At 44.3% G+C, this 17,101-nt stretch overlaps 1 protein-coding gene across 2 annotated transcripts in view; it reads left to right on the top strand.

Moving 5' to 3' along the window:
• Positions 1-17,101, top strand: part of HOMER2 (homer scaffold protein 2) — a 74,330-nt gene that overhangs the window by 53,985 nt on the left and 3,244 nt on the right. Inside the window, exons 3-8 of one of the 2 annotated variants that reach the window (XM_048519618.1) lie at positions 2,877-3,008; positions 6,056-6,148; positions 6,980-7,119; positions 8,146-8,302; positions 10,336-10,446; positions 15,163-15,243. In XM_048519618.1, coding sequence (XP_048375575.1) covers positions 2,877-3,008; positions 6,056-6,148; positions 6,980-7,119; positions 8,146-8,302; positions 10,336-10,446; positions 15,163-15,243 — 714 coding nt within the window. The remainder of the gene's footprint in view (positions 1-2,876; positions 3,009-6,055; positions 6,149-6,979; positions 7,120-8,145; positions 8,303-10,335; positions 10,447-15,162; positions 15,244-17,101) is intronic. The other variant, XM_048519619.1, reaches the window with a different exon arrangement.

The following is a 17,101-nucleotide window of genomic DNA, read 5'->3' as shown; positions in this document are numbered from 1 at the left end:
TCCCTGCGCAGGCAAGGGCTGAATTCCTCCAATTGGCCATGCTGGCAAGGGCTGATGGGTTTGTAGTCCATGAACATCTGGAGAGCCACAGGTTGCCGATCCCTGCTTTAGACCATCACAGGGACATATGGACTCCTCTTTGGATCACCATATAGACTCGTGAACTTTCTCTTTGGACCACCATATAAAGATATGGGCGTCACGAATATTAAGGGACCCCAGCTTCCCTTTGCACCTCAATGAGACTGACTGATTAAAAACAGGGGATGCTGGGTAAGGAGAGGAAATTGCCTACTGGGTAAAGTCTTAAAGGGGCAGGGACTAATTAAAATACCCTCCCAAGGAAGATTTAACAATAAGGCAAAACCATACTGACTATGGGGAAACTAAATCTTAGAGGGGCAATAACCAAAGGCTCTGTGGTGTTAAGCTCCTGGTGAATTCAGTAGGAGAAAAAAGTAAGGAGAAGTCTCTTCTATTACAATCAACTACATTTTAAATGTTCTTAATTGTAAAAGAGGCTGCAGTAGAAGGGATATGTGTGCAATTTTTTTTATTCATTTCCTCTTATGCTCCAGGCACCTTACAACACTACATCCTTCACAAGTTTCTCAGTGACAGATTTAACAGCTCCATGACCCCCAAAACATTAGATTGTGGATAGTTTGTGATGAGTTAGGGCTCTTAAGTGTTAAACGGAACACTCCCCTGGAAGCGGGGAAGTCAGACATGTGGGTAAATTATGCTGGGAAGGAGAAGAAATTGCCATCTCTTGGGTAAAATTTCTGCATAAAGGCAGTGGTGGGATTCAAATAATTTAATAACTGGTTGTTTGCAAGCACCATTTTAACAACCAGCTCTGCCAAAGTGGTGCGAACCTGCTGAATCCCACCACTGCATGCAGGCAAGGGAAATCTTTTTTTGTTTTTGCTTGAAATTAACATCAAATTGTGTTGCTGGATTACTTCCAGGTGAGCAGATTAAACATTCTTGCATACACAAGTTAAGTACGGTGTAATATGCAGTTTTTGTTTGTTTGTTGGCTGGCTGGTTAGTTGGTTGTTTGGCTGGTTAGTTGGTTGGTTGGTTGGTTTTCCTGTTTATTGACTTCTCCCCCACTTTCTCCCAACCAAGGCTGGGATGCTACAATGAAAAATGTTCAACTTCTGGGTCTGATAACTGCATCACAACCTAATATCCTTAGTGAAAAGAGAAGAGAAAGCTTTGTTGTGGATGAGGTTGTGGGCATTGTTGTGGGTGAGGAGTTGTTTAAAGTTAGGAGCCTGTCTGTGGGCAATAAAAGGTTTCCTCTCAATGCTTGTCATCAAATGCCGGTAATAAGCAAAATGCTTTCAAGAGCTAAGATTTTACTGAGGGTGTGAATTATGAAGATAGTCTTACATAAACATCTTCAGCACAACATTAGATACTGATAACTTACCAGACATACTCAAACATATATTGTTTAAAGGTTATTATTTTTTCATAATTAATATGTTAGGATCTGTGTGATGATATGCTGTTCAATAGTTCAGTGCTTTCAGCGTTTGAAACTTTCAATGTATAACTGTGTGTGCCGACTCGTTCCTCATGATAGGGAATTCTGCTTTTTAAAATTTCCAGTCATAGGGACAGTGCATATCCATCTTTTATGTGCCGTTCTCTGCTTTTGGTGATCGTACAGACGCATGGCTAGTGACTCACCGTGCGTTATTTTTCACCACAATTGTGTCCTCTGAAGAGGGCTGATATCCCAACTGTGTTGAGTGTGAGTTGCTGATATTCCTGAGGTTGGTTCAAGACCATCATCAGCTAGCAACGACACCTCAACCACCTTTTCCCTAATCGTGTCCAGATTGCAGTTCTTCAGTCTGCAGTCACTGTAAACAATCTTTTGGTCTTTGGGAAGGATTTGACTGAATTTAGTCAGTCCCCACTGCAGGGTGTTCTTGACTCCGTCCCCTTCCGCACATCCAGGACAGAGGCATACCAGGGGTAAATGGCGCCCAGAGACAAATTGTCTCCAGGACGCCCCCCAGGCTCTGCCCCCATCACCACCCCGGCTCTGCCCCTGATGCCCCCAGGCTCCACCCCCCACTGCCCTCAACCTTGCCTATGTCTCCATGGACATGGGCGAGGTCTAGGGTGCCTACCTCCCCCCCAGACTCCCCCTGCTGGCTGGGCTCCCAGATGGCAGCCTGCAGTCTCTTCTGACCTCCCCTCCAGACAGGCCAGAAGAGACTGCAGCCCCAGCCTCAGAGACCTTCTTTTATAAGCACTGAGGCCGGGACGTGGGGCTTGGGGAGCAGGAAGGGGTGGGACTTCCTGCTTCCCAAGCCCCACCCCTGGCCTCAGTGCTTATAAAAGAAGGTCTCCAAGGCTGGCGCTGCAGTCTCTTCTGGCCTGTCCAGAGGGGAGCCCAGCCAGCAGGGGGGGAAGGAAAGGAGGGAGGAGTCCAGGGTGGAGTTGAGGGTGCTTGGAGGCAGCAGGAAGTCCTGCTGTCTCGTCGTTTTTGCGTGCCTCAGACGGGGTCATGTGACCAGAAGAGTGGCACCTGGAGACAAGGGATACCCCTTGTCCCTAGGCAGATACGCCACAAAGGATACCCCTTGTCCCTAGGCAGATACGCCACTGATCCAGGATAATGCACTTTCAATCCACTTTCAATGCACTTGGCAGCTGGATTTTAGTGTGTGGAATAGCAAAATCCACTTGCAAACAGTTGTGAAAGTGGATTGAAAGTTCATTATTCTGCATGTGCGGAAGGGGCCTCTGATAATGATCCTGTATGTTTCTGATGCATAGGAAATTATATTCAAGTACAAACCCCTGTCTTCAATCCACACGTTCTTGAGTTTTTGTAATTTTTTTTACAGGTAATTATAAATAGCACAATCACACCTAACATGACCTTTACGAAAACGTCGCAGAAGTTTGGTCAGTGGGCTGACAGCAGAGCGAACACTGTGTTTGGGCTGGGGTTTTCCTCTGAACAGCAGCTATCAAAGGTAATGGAGTTTGTATTATTTCTCTCCCCGCACCCACCCCAGGTGGCTGTTTTTTCTTGGAGCAAAATGTGTAATTATCTCAGTCAATTAAAAGGACCAACAGAAGGAACCAGTGGGAGTGTTTTTTATATTTTTATATTTTATATTTTATGTATATGTATAAAATATAAAAAACTGCTTCCATAAAAAAAACCCAGCTTGCCTGAGAGAGTTTAATCACCTGCATGGAATCAGTGAGTGGGCTGGAGTTTGTGGGAGGTGTTAACATTCAACCTGAAAACTCTCTCTTTAATCTGGTCACATGAGGACTGACTGATGTCCTATGCCTTTCCTGACCATTTGAGAGATTCTCAAGACTGAGTCAGACCATTGGTTTATCTTGCTTAGTATTGTTTCCTCAGAGTAGGGGTCTGCAACCTGCGGCTCTCCAGATGTTCATGGACTACAATTCCCATCATCCCCTGCCGCCATGGCCAATTGGTCATGTTGGCAGGGGCTGATGGGAATTGTATTCCATGAACATCTGGAGAGCCACAGGTTGCAGACCCCTGCCTCAGACCAACAGGCGCTCTCTGGGTTGTTGTAGAGAGAGAGAGAGACCATCCTTTTTGCTGGATTGAACCGGGGACGTTCTACATGCAAAGCATCTACCCTGCCACAGAGCCACTGCCTCTCCCAAGGTTGCCATCTTGTCAGTGTGGAGGAGTGGGGAATCAAACCCTGTTCTCTAGATTAGAGTTCACCTGCTCTTTACACCATGCTGGTTCTCAGGCCAAGAGGCCTTCCGTTGATCTCATCAGCTGAGCTATGAGTTACTCTGTGAGCCAGTTAGGTGAAGTGGTTAAGAGCAGGTGCACTCTAATCTGGAGAACCGGGTTTGATTCCCCACTCTGCTACTTGAGCTGTGGAGGTTTATCTGGTGAACTAGATTAGCCTGTGCACTCCAACACGTGCCAACTGGGTGACCTTGGTCTAATCATAGTTCTTTGGAGCTCTCTCAGCCCCACCTACCTCACAGGGTGTTTGTTGTGGAGGGGAAGGGAAAGGAGATTGTAAGTACAGGAGAGGAAAGGGAGATATAAATCCAAACTCTTCTCCTACTTCTTCTTCTTATTGCCCCTAATACTCCTTCTGGGGGCCTGGCTGGTCACCAACCAAGCCTCCGTTTCTCACCGTTGCATCTCAGTTTGCCATTTGGGATTAACAGAATTACGGCTGTAATGATGCGCCAGTCCCTAGGAATGGGAGAGAGGAAATGTAGTCGTGGCAGTAACAGTTAATTGGGCCTACTGCTATGCATGAATGTGCCTGAACATGATTTCAGTGACACTCAAAGCTTTCGCAAATACTTTCCCATGGAGGCTGCTCTCTCAGAAAGCAATTGCTTTGCCTAACTGATCTGTATCATTAATTGACTACATAAAGCAGGAATCATGAAACTTTCATGAGGTCTAAATGTCAAGATCTATAAAAGGAGTTGCTGTTTAGAACAAACTTTTACAAGAGATGAGGAGAAAATGTGATTCTTTCTCTATTCAATTAGTAGAATGGAGGTAGCAGGGAGGGTAACCCCTTTTCCAGAGCAGGAGTTTGAAATGCTGACCATCGCGAATCAAGGATTGTCTGCCTACTTTTCGTTGGCTTGTGAGTTGTAGCCACAGATTCAGACAACCTTTGGACAACTCTGTGAGACCTTTCATTAGTAGGGCTGGTAGATTGCAGTGCAGCAATAATACAACAGTTGCAGATGTCCACTGCCCTAAATCCAGAAATATATCGCCAAGATTTGAAATCAACAAATCTATTATTCTAATGAAGTCTGAGGCCATTGAGGTTGACTGTCAAAATGTACATTCATGGCCAGTTGCGGAAACATATTAGAACTGTTTTCAGAAGCGTGAGCTCAAATGAATATCAGCAATTACTTATTGGTTTCACTTTACGCAGTCGTTTCCACTGTGGGGAAGGTGTGGGCGGCAGGCACTGAAGAAAGGAAGGGCCAAGGGGATCAGTAGAACAACTTGGCATTTTTCATTCCTAGTTGAAATGGAAAATTTGTTTCCTTCACTTTTGAATCTGAAATTATTAGAAGTAGCCTGATGCAGAGCGGGAGAAAGGAGAGAAAAGGGGAGGGCGTCTCCTGTGAGGGGCTGTAGCTTAGTGGTGAAGTTAGAGTTGCCAGTCTCCAGGTGAGGCCTGGGTATTGCCTGAAGAAAATAGCTTCTTTAGAGAGTGAACTGTATAGTATTATACCCATAGAGTATCTGGTGAAATGGATTCGTTTGCTTTCTCCTACACATGAAGCCTGCTGATGACCTGGGGCTGGTCACAGTTCTCCCAGAACTCTCTCAGCCCCACCTACTTCACAAGATGTCTGTTGTGGGGAGAGGAAGGAGCTTGTAAGCCACTTTAGTACTCCTTGAAGGTAGAGAAAAGTGAGGTATAAATCCAAACTCTTCTTCGTTGAGGACCTTCCCAAATCTCTGGGAATTTCCCAGCCTGGAGCTGAAAATTCTAGGTAGAGCACCAACTTAGCATGTGGAAGGTCCCAGGTTGAATCTCTGATATCTCTTGTTCAAGGATCTTTGGTTGCTGGGTTAGGAAAGTCTCCTCTCTTCTTGTGTCTCTTGAGAGTCATCGCTAGCCACAATAGCTTTGTGGACCAGCAGTCCAGATTGGTATGAGAAATCTTCGGCATATGCTGAGGGGCTGAGTCACCAAGGGCAAATCTGAGGTTTTCTGCATCCAACTTGAGACACTTATCTCTCTTCTTTGTTTATATTCAGATGTGGGCACTGCTTGTGTAAAAATCTACCAATAAATACAGTGAGTTTCCCCATCTAGTTTGATGTCATAATAACTGTCTGAAACGTGTACTCTTTCTCTCCACACACACTCTAATTGCTGATTATTTTGGCTCCCCCTAAGGGTACCAAAAGCTTTTTACTGTTTCCACGCCTTAAGAACCATGTAGTTTAATTTAACCTGGAGTAAGCTGTTACTTTTGGGCCAAGCAAACGTCATGCCAATTGCACGTATATATTCAGTTTGCAGATAAATTTCAAGAAGTCAAAGAAGCTGCCAGACTAGCCCGAGACAGATCTCAAGAAAAAAATGAGACCTCAAGCAACCATTCCCAGGCAAGTGACTTATCCTAAAAACTTGTTCAACTTGCAGGTAACAAATCTACATTTTTGTTTGTTTGTTATATTGATCAGGTTCTACCAACACTCTTAAAACACTGAAAATACTATTTGAGATTAATTTTTGATGAGAGTTAGTAAAGGTGTTTTATAAACATCCTTTTTTAAATTTGTGACTTCCTGTTGAGAGGTTACTTATATGATATGTGTAGCCCAGAACTTCTGTGGGTACGTGTGCTGTTGTTGTACTCTGTCTCAGAAAAAGATGTTAGTAGGTTTGCATATTCCTTCACCATAGAACTCAGCATGCTGGGCCTTCTTTGTTGTAGAATCCCTGGGTCTTAGTACTCATCAGTTTGAAAAAGGCAAGGTATTGGAGATAGTCATTCAATAAACTATAAATGCTCTTGTATCAAAGTACCATGTTCAGTAATGCACAGAATAATTGTTTTGACAAAGGCAGTACATAAAAATGAGATAATTCTCATATTTATTCAGAACTATATTCTAATATGGAAGCATGTTATTTTTTCGACTGCTAACATCTTTATCTGGGACAGAGTATAATATACAACTACTGCAGATATGAATGGTAAAAATTGTTCCAGATTGGATGGAAGCTGTGTACACACAGAAATTGGCTGAGGTGAGTCATCATCTCTTAGCCAAAGATTTACTCAGTTATGTACAGATAGCTGTACCAACATTTGTGGACCTTGTATTAATTTCTTAATAAATATTTTTTTAAAAAGAGAGTGCCTTTCAGACACAGATCTTTTTCCTTAGGGCTTTTTAGATCCTCTTTATTTTGTGGCATGTCTGGTACAGGAATCTGGCCGTGAAACGCCATGTTCTACTCGGGCATCCAGTGTGAACGGGACAGATGATGAGAAGGCATCACACGGAGCCCCCTCAGATGCACAACTGAAAACGGAGAATGACAAACTGAAATTTGCATTAGCCCAAAGGTGAAGCTGGGTTCAGAAGCGTACCTCCAAGGGGGCGGGGGGGGGGGGGGGAGTGAAGCACCAGGCGCGCATCCCTGCGGGGATGTGGCAAGGGCAGGATGGGGGTGTGGTGGGGATGGGGCATTCCGGGGCAGGACGGGAGCGGAGGACACACCACTGCACTGGGCGCTTTTCCCCCTTGCTACGCCTCTGGCTGGGTTACCTGGGTGGTGGGACAACTCTGTTACTCTGCATAATTCTTAATCATCATCAGTTTATTACAGTCACTGACCAGTTCAAACAAACAATAATCTGTGTATTGTCGAAGGCTTTCACGGCTGGAATCAACTGGTTGTGGTGGGTTTTCCGGGCTGTATGGCTGTGGTTTGGTGGATTTTGTTTCTAACGTTTCGCCTGCATCTGTGGCTGGCATCTTCAGAGGTGAAGCCACTTCTGAAGCCACAGATGCAGGCCATACGTTAGGAACAAGATCCACCAGACCACGGCCATACAACCCAGAAAACCCACCAGAACCAAACAATAATCTACATTACAGTCATTTATCCGTATCAACAGAAGTACGATATATACAAGAAAGACCGTAGCATCGGGAAGAATGCTTCCTAAAAAACCCTATTAAAAATTCCATCTTTCTAGCTAAAAAACTATATTCACCACTGTGTGTAATTATAATATATTTAAATAACGGCCCACCCCACAAAATCCTATCACTTACTATTTTCTTCTAAATTTACAAATTAATAAACAGAAATGCACTATTGTACTTGTAACTCTGCGATCCCTACCCATGATCCTTAATCCAACCTTGTTCATTCAGGTTTAAGTTTATTTGAAACCTGCTTTCTCCACATTTTACTCACAGCATGGAAATATCTAATAGGTCCTTGCTGAAAAGTTTTGCTTCAAATGCCTCTAAGGCATATTCTATGTAATGTTATTTCCTCTCTTATTTGCCGAAGGGGATGTATAAAAGAATTATGGTCAAGCTAGGGTTGCAAGTGTGGGCTTTTCTTCCTTTTTTTTTAGTTCCACCAATGTAAAGAAGTGGGAAACAGAGCTGCAGTCTCTTCGGGAGAGCAATGCCCGGCTGTCTTTGGCGCTGCAGGAATCCGCTGCCAGCATAGAACACTGGAAAGACCAGTTTTCCATCTGCAAAGAGGAGAATGATCAACTTCGGAACAAGGTATGAGATGCAGCAAATCAGAGCTTCAGCAAATCACTGTCCCTCCGGGTCCAAAGTGTTATCAGTAAGAAAATATGTCACTGTTACTGTGATTGTAGAGGAAAAGTAGTTGTGCTTCTATCGACCCAGCTATTTCCATGCAAAGGGGAAGTCCAAACCTGTTGCTGACAATGATCTGATAGAGAGAAGGACAGTTTGCATTCTTGGCGTCCGAAATAAAGAAGTGAAAAATGCAATTTTGGAATTAAAAAATTGATGAGAAACTTCAAGTCATCCTACAGTTATAAACTCTGTGTGTGAGTGAATCATCCAGATTAATATAATTCATTTACGGAGACAGGCAGTGTGAGATCCTTCTGATGAAAAGTGCCACATAGGTAACATGTAGACAGGTATGCCAGCGTGGTGTAGTGAGTGCCAGCGTGGTGTAGTTGTGTAGGTTTGATTCCCTGCATTCACTTGAGCTGTGGAGGCTTATCTGGTGAACTAGATTAGCCTGTGCACTCCAACACATGCCAGCTGGGTGACCTTGAACTAGTCACAGTTCTTCGAAGCTCTTTCAGCCCTACCCACCTCACAGAGTGTTTGTTGTTGGGGGGGGGGGGGGGGGAGATTGTAAACCTCTTTGAGTATCCTTACAGGAGAAAAAGGGGGGGATATAAATCCAAACTACTACTACTACTACTACTACTACTACTACTACTACTACTACTACTACTACTACCACTACCACTACCACTACCACTACTACCACTCCTCCTCCTCCTCCTCCTCTTCTTCTTCTTCTTCTTCTTCTTCTTCTTCTTCTTCTTCTTCTTCTTCTTCTTCTTCTTCTTCTTCTTCTTCTTCTTCTTCATAGATTTATAGAGAGAGAATGCTGCCCTGTGCTCACACACATAGTGGATTAAGACATCTAAACTTTGTCCTCTCAGCTGTCCATGTACTGCCAAACCTGTGCCCTGGATAAATGCAGGATAGACTTCAGGCCCCTTCATATGTTGCTGAAGCAGAACTGGAGCTATTTTCTGGAGCTGCTTCTCCTGGCAATTGCTGGTAATTATACAGCTAATTGAATGCAGGAACCACCGTGGTGGGCAGTGGGCAAATATCCTCCTCCCTCCTAGCTTCACATTCACGTGATAAAGAATCACAGCATCAGCTCTGTCAAGCGCAGGGGTCAAGCGGATATCTGATACCTGAACCCAAAGGGACGGGAGGGGGAAAATGCGTTTCTTGAGCATCTTTGTTGATCCATTCAATGCATCCTTATTGTAATTTCTGAAAGCGCTTTCCCTTGCATTATCACCCAAATCGCTGCTCAGCAGACCCTAAACAGAACAGCTAAAAGGTACAAACTGGATAGCAATCTCACCTGCCCGATACAGAGCAAAGTGTCTCATTTTTCCGATTGATCTGCTCTACATAAACAGCAGTTGGGGGAGAACTGCAGAGAGGGGTAAATTTAGAACTCTCTTTCACTTTTTAAAAGCTGCAATCCAAGAATAGTAGCTTGTACTGTCACTAAAATAATATGGTGCAATCTATCAAAGGTTTTTAATTGGTCCAAAACGTTCCTGGCAGAGGTATGCTGACAGCTGCAGAATTCTCTTTCTGCAAATACTAGTGGTAATAATGGAGCAGAGTTGAGCCTGTTTTTCTGGAAAGCCTGCAGTAGCAATGTAACTCTTATCTACACCTAGTGCAGTGTTCCCCAGACTGGGGGAAGGGGGGGGGCGTTCTTTAATTAATACTAAAGGTATACTTTAAACTCATGCTTCAGAAAGGATTATTTTTGAGTATGTGTTGGCATAAGAATAATCTTCTCTTGGGAGAGACCACTTGCATACAGTGGCACATCTTGGGAAAATATAGCCTGGTGCAAAATCTGAGTATTCCATTCACCTTTGTAACAGACACAGAATTTAGCAGGCTGTGATGTGCGTGTTTAAAGTAAAGCACTAGTGGACCTGAAGACCAGCCGTCTCGCAGAGTGAGTAACTTAGACTGTCTATGTTTCTTGCTTCTCTTTGAAGATCGAGGAGCTGGAAGAACAATGCAGTGAAATAGAGAAGGAGAGAGAGCAAAATGTGCGGCTCAGCAGGCGTCTCCAGGAGCTGGAAACAGAACTTCAAGACAAGGAGCTGGTATGTGAAAGAAAAGCCTGATTGGGAAATGACTGTAAAGTGAGAAACTTATACTCAGCTTCTTTGGAGAAATACCTGCCTCCTCTGCTACTGATATTAATACAGTTTGGCCAAGCAGATCTGCAGGCTTTTGACATTTCATTTGACTGATATGCCTGACTAATTTTGCAAACAGTGAATGCTGTTAGATATCCACACGCTAAGCTTTTAATCTGAGTTGCGATCCATTTTTTAAAAAATGCAGTTAACAGAGGCTCATAAGAAGGTGGGTGGAATGATTATTTCATTTTCCAAAATGAGCACCTGAAGTCCTGCTGGGGAAATTGACAGGTAGCAGCATAGGACTGATGAGTTTAGTAGGAAACTCATAAGATTAGGGTTGGATCCAGACTAACTTTCCCAGTGGCAGAATGGAACTGCCCTTCCCCTGGTTCATACTGGATCCCGAGGAACAACATGGCGGGTCTACAGCAGGGAGGAGAAAGAAGTGAAAATTGCGAATTTAGTCGGGATCTAATACCCCCCCCCCCGCCCCGCCCACACACACATTTTCTACAACAGGGTTGACTGTGATGGCTTCATCAAGAGTTCTGAAAACCTAGTTCTGTGAAGGGGGTTTAGATTGAAATTATTATGCATTCTTGGGGCCCTTTGAGGAAGAACTGTGTTCTGCTAGCAGGTTGCATGCCAGTTTAGTTTACCTCCAGTGTATTGGGGTGGAAGTGATATTGGTTCTTTTTTGTATCACTATAGAACGTTGGTAGAGCAGCAAACCAGATTCATTAAGCCACCCGCTGCTTCAAACAAATCCTCCTCTCCAGTTCTGTGCACAGTTTATATGCTCCTCTTGTGAGCTTTTGTGTTCAGTCATCTTGACGTGCACACCACAGTCTGTTCAGTCTCAGCTCTCTGTTTAATAAAAGCAGACACAAACACATAGCCACAGTCTACAAAATATACTGGGAATGCTTTCGCTTTTTGTGTCCCTATTTGTGCCTCCTGTTTTGAATTATTCTAGCTACCAGTGAGAGGAGTGTCAAAGAACTGTGATAGTGGATTGGATTCAAACTGTGGAGTCAGATCCAAAGAAGCGCCTTCAGTGTTGGATAGAAGCCTTTGGATCAGTGGTGGGATTCAGCCAGTTCACACCAGTTCAGTAGAACCGGAACCTAGTTTTTTGTTGAGTTCAGAGAACCGGTTGTTAAAAGCGGCATTCAGAACCCTGGAGCAGCCGAGTGCCTTGCAGCCCAGCTGCTCTGAAGCGCTAAAAGCCCCGTTGCACCGTCTCCCAGTGGTGGCAAGGCCCCGTTGCCCCCCTCCACCCCCCAAAGAAGTTCCTCCGCAGCAGATAACAGCATGCAGCCCGGGGGGCGGGGGGCGGGACCAGTTGTTAAAATTATTAGAATCCCACCACTGCTTTGGATCCAGTCATTTGGATTCAGCTCTGTAGTCATAGCATGAAATACTCCTTGTATTCAGGAAGCCGGCTCAAGATTTGACTTAGCCGTCTGTCCTTCCAAGGTCAGCAAAATGGGTACCCACTACCCAGCGTAGCGTAATCAACTGGAGAAGGCGATGGCAAACCACACCATCAAACTAGTCTGCCTGGTAAATGCTATGATGTGACATCACCCATAGATTTGTAATGACCCAGTGCTTGTATGTAGGACCACGTTGACTTCAATTGAAATAACAAGAGGGCAAAGTGAGTCAACCGGAAGCTTCTTTGGGGAGCAATTTGCTGCATGTCTTCAGGAAGTTGTAGTTGTAGGTCTTCCATTGGGAAGGATCGAGTTTGTGCCCCGCTGGATTTTGCTGTCAAAGTCTTAGACTGGCTTGAGCTGACGTTAACAGCCCATATGCAAGAGTTCTTTTCAGGACTGGTGTAGCTAATGCAGTTCACAAACCAGACCTCTTAAAAGCCCTTCAAATCACTGCCCCGACATAGTTCAAGGGGATGGATTTTTCTGCACCATGATGAATGCTTTTCAGCCGAATGTTTCAAGACATACTGTCATGATTTCTTCCTCGTTCCTTTCAAGCGTAATAGCCTTTCGTAATGAGCTGTATTTTGTAACTTTCAAGAGTCCCATTCAGCCAGAAAATGGACTCATGAATATTACAGGCTTCATTTCTGCTTACTGCAGAAAGCTGCCCCGGCTTTCTTTCAGACTGTGTTCTGACATTAGCCAGCCCCTAATTACTGCTAAGTAAACTAAACATGGTCTATTCTTGGATCATAAGACCAGCAAGCTCTGCATGGGGTCTGCACATCTCTGTAGGCACCTTTGAAAGCCTTGGGCTTTGAAGAATACTGGAAGGCCCGGGACTATTGACAGAGGGACTTGACAGATATTGATGTATTTAGATTATTTACACACTCCGCCTTTCTTCCAAAGCAGTCAAGACTCAAAGCAGGCTAACTGCAACACCTACTGCACAAAAATAATCTATTAAAATCTGAATCCACATCTTTAACGTTCAGTCTGTCCCCTAAATGGACTTTAATATCTCTATTGTATGTCAGCCTGGATCGTGGGACTCCCCCCCCCCCCCACTTGGTTGTTGTGGGCTTTCCAGGCTGTGTGACCGTGGTCTGGTAGAGCATGTTCCTAATGTTTCGCCTGCATCTGTGGCTGGCATCTTCAGAGGTGTGTCATAGAGGGAAGTGTGTTACACACTGTGTCCAGTGAGAAGGAAATGTTTAGTGGGGTATATATTGTCCATGTCCCAGGGTGGGGAACCAATCAGTAAGTGTTTTGGTGGAACTTGCTATGCAAAGGTGTGGCTGACTGCATTGTATTGTGGGTGGGGTTTTCAGTCCATTTACATTCGTATTCACATTCCCCCCACCTTGGCCCCTTCCACGCATGCAGAATAATGCATTTTCAATCCACTTTCAGTGCACTTGACAGCTGGGTTTTATTGTGCGGAATAGCAAAACCCACTTGCAAACAGTTGTGAAAGTGCATTATTCTGCAGGTGCGGAAGAGGCCCTTGTTTGCCACCCAGTTCCTCCACCTAGTGGCCCTCACAGGTATCACCTGTGCTGCCACTAGTGGCTGTACCACTTCCCCCGGTTTCTCTATGGCAGGGGTAGGGAACCTGCGGCTCTCCAGATGTTCAGGAACTACAATTCCCATCAGCCTCTGATGAATCAGGTTCCTGAACATCTGGAGAGTTTCCAGGTTCCATACCCTGCTCCCATGGGATCACTGGGCTGCTTTTAATGCTGATTATAATCTTTCATGGTTTCAATGTAATAAATTGCGTTTATCTATTGTGGTTTTGACAGTTTAATTACTGTATCATAATTACCGTTGTGAGCCACTCTGAGCCCTGCTAGACAGGAGAGGGCAGGATATATTCAGTAAGTAAATAAATAGTTGCAACCATGCTGAGAGCTCTCTAGAGTGGGCACCTGCGCCCCCCCCCCCCCACCTTCTGGGAGCTATTCTGCAGCAGTGGGGCAGCGACAGGATAGGCCAGGGCCAAAATGGGCCACATTTCAAGTTCAAAGGCATTGACTTCTAGTCCAGGAGAACCTATTCTGCGGAGTGCAACCACCACGAGCATTCATGCCAAGAGAGATAATTCTTCAGGTATGTGGGCCCAGATCGTAAAGGCCTGTGAAAGTAAACGTCAGCTCTTAACAAATGGCGTATGAAGAGGCGGGACCGGTATAATGTGGTTCTGATGGGCAGCCCATAATGACAAATGAGCTGCCTTATTTTGCACAAGATGGAGTTTCTGATGCAAATCAGAGGTGCCTGCATGCAGCAGAACAATGTACACCACACATTCCTCGAGAGTATATCCCCTGGCAGGCAGACGACTGAAATAGGAAGAAGTGAGTGCCCTCCTGCACGCCTTCAGATGGGTGATGGAGGCTGTTTGATTCAGGGCCAATTCCCATATTACAAATCCATGGGGCTGTTTGACGCATGAAATCTGGGAGCTGACAGAACAACTTCTGATTTGGATTGGTGTTATAGTTTGTGGGGAGGGGGAAGCTTGTCTCTTTTCCCACCTCTCATTTTTGGGAGCTGAAATTTCTGGGAAGTGGTTGCTTGCTCTGTTGGGGGAAACAGCCATCCGTGTAATTTCTGCTGATTTGTCCAACAGTTTAGAAAGCCCATTTGGCCAGAAACCAATCTGTTTTGTGTCTAACATTGCTTTTGGGCTTCTAGTGCCATCCTACACAATTATGCCTTTATATGTCTATGGACTTCAGTGGATTTAGAAGAACGTAACTCTGCTTAGGATTGCACTGTTGCTTTACTGGAGGTGTCTTTCTATTTATTACTTCAGTACATTTTTCCTTGTGTAACTTAATTTTGATGTGTAGGTGTAACTGTGTGTGTTGATAATTCAATGGAGTAAAAGCAGCATTGGTTTCTTGGGACTAGATTATGCTGAGGTGGTCATGATATAATTGGAATGGGGAGGGAGAGGAATGTGATATTCATTGTAGCTTCAAAACAAATAATGTTCTAATTCAATATGTTAAAAATTCATATCCCCACGAACACAAACTTTTCCCCCTTGTTTTTACTCCTTGCATAATCATTTATGCAAAATAAATCCTCTTATTATGAAGTGGTTTTATAAAATAAGTTTTTCCTGTGGCTTGTAGTTTATTACTTTTAAATATAAATGTATATATATTGCCCCAGTTAAATTGTATTACTTCTGTCTTCATGCGGCTTTCTTTAGGAACTGGAAGATCTTCGCAAACAGGGTGAAGTCATACCACAGCTCATGACGGAATGTGAATCGGTGTCTCAGAAACTGCAGGTATTTCTGTCAGATATTTTTAGAATTAATCTTAAAGCAAAGGTTTGTGATGAGGAAGGTTTTGCTTGATGAAGTATTTTTTCTGGAACATCCATCTGTGCACAAAATCACCCTTCCCGTCTTCAACATCTTTCTCTTTTCATTGGGAGCAAGGCAAACTCCAGCTGACGTGCCCACCCGGACAATTTGCTCTTGAGCTGGAAATAATGGGTTTCTTCAAGTTTGCATAAGTGTTTTGGAGAGGAAGCTGTCATCTGTCATCGCATTGCATCACCTGGTAAATTCCAGGCCGTGGATCCAGCGTTGATGCGTCCCTGGCTTTTCACCCTTCAGAATAACAGTTTTATGAGGCTGTAATCTTAAAGGACAAATGTGACAAGGGCTCTTGGGGCGCTTTGCAAATGACAGCCGCCTACTGTGTTTGGACATCAGCTGAGAACTATTCCACCTTTTCTGCAATTCCTTTCAGCTTCCCACTCACGCACGAACTCAGACTCTATTTTCAAGATGGTTTAAGTGCTCTTCCCACTTTTTCCCTCTGGGAAGAGGGTGTTACCCTAACCTTCTCCATCAGCTATCCCATCTGTGTTTTAAGTGATTTGGGTGTGATGGGTGAGCGCAGCTCAGGGCAGAATGGAAAAAGCTGTTCACACACAAGTGCAGAAAGTGCAAACAGGATATCTTCAGCAAGAGAACTTTCTTCCTTTTAGAAAAAAGTTACAGGGCTACTATTCTGGCAAGATTGGAGGAAGATATTGTTGGCCTCCTCAAAAGGGAAGATGCCAGCCTAGAATGGCTCAGGACAATCATGTCCTTGACTAGAGCTGTCTTAACGTGAGGGAAAGTGAGGCAGCTGCTTCAAGCACCAGGTTCTGGGGACGGTGGAAAGAACAGGGGATAACTTTTCCAAGATAAACTACATTAGAGAGGTTTACTTTATTAGCAATATATTTCATTCTCAATACTGCCCCATTTGTAGATACTTAAATCCAGCATCTGGAGCCACGAACATAGACAGATCTTTCTGTAAACATGAACAAAACTCCAGGTAGCAGAAAAATCTGAAGTATAAAAACAAACCCCAAAAATGGGGAGGGGGGGAGGGGTTAAGCTCCTACAAATAATAGAATCAACTCTTGTAGCTTTAAGAAATTAATGCCCTCTGTGATCATTGCTAGACAACCACAATAATATTGCCAGATTTCCAGCCTTAGTTTCTGTCAGTAAAAGACAGAGGAAGGGGCAGGACTCTTTCCTGGGCTGTTTTCAGATCCCTTCTCGCAAGCCCCCTCCATGTAGTTTTCTAAAGCAAACATCCACCTGTAGATGTATCAGGAGCCTGAAAAAGGGGAAGGTTAAAGCAGAAAGTCTTTATCCCTACTACAGACTGTCCAACTTGCAAGGAAACTAGTGAGGTTTGAAATGACCCCAGTAATGGGTGGAGCCAAAAACTCTGCTGCCATGGCAATTATTAACAGGTACTTCAGAGTCATTGTCAGTATTCTCCACAATATATCCAGAAAGTGGGAAAACGCAGGTGTATGTACAATTACAAGGTTCGTGTGGGATTGTCAGCAGTTTCATATGAATGCCAAGTTCAGCCATCTTTTTGCTATTCACTGCCATATGTGTGCATCTGTGCCATGTTATATATTACTGTAGAACAGTGGTAGTTGCTCCAGGGTTCACAGAGGGCTGCATTTGGTAATTCATCTAATTACCTAAAATTACTAAAAGCTGTATTTGCTTCCATCCCTGGCATGAGAGTTGTACCACAGGGAGGCTCTCAGCTTGCTCATTCCTCCAATGCTGGCTGTTTCAAGGTAGGAACCACCTGCCAAACACAAGCTTTGCCCAC

Source organism: Sphaerodactylus townsendi, linkage group LG17, assembly GCF_021028975.2.
Source record: "Sphaerodactylus townsendi isolate TG3544 linkage group LG17, MPM_Stown_v2.3, whole genome shotgun sequence".
Lineage (NCBI taxonomy): Eukaryota > Metazoa > Chordata > Lepidosauria > Squamata > Sphaerodactylidae > Sphaerodactylus > Sphaerodactylus townsendi.
The sequence above is the reverse complement of the archived record's forward strand: the minus strand, read 5'-3'. Positions and strand labels throughout refer to the sequence as shown.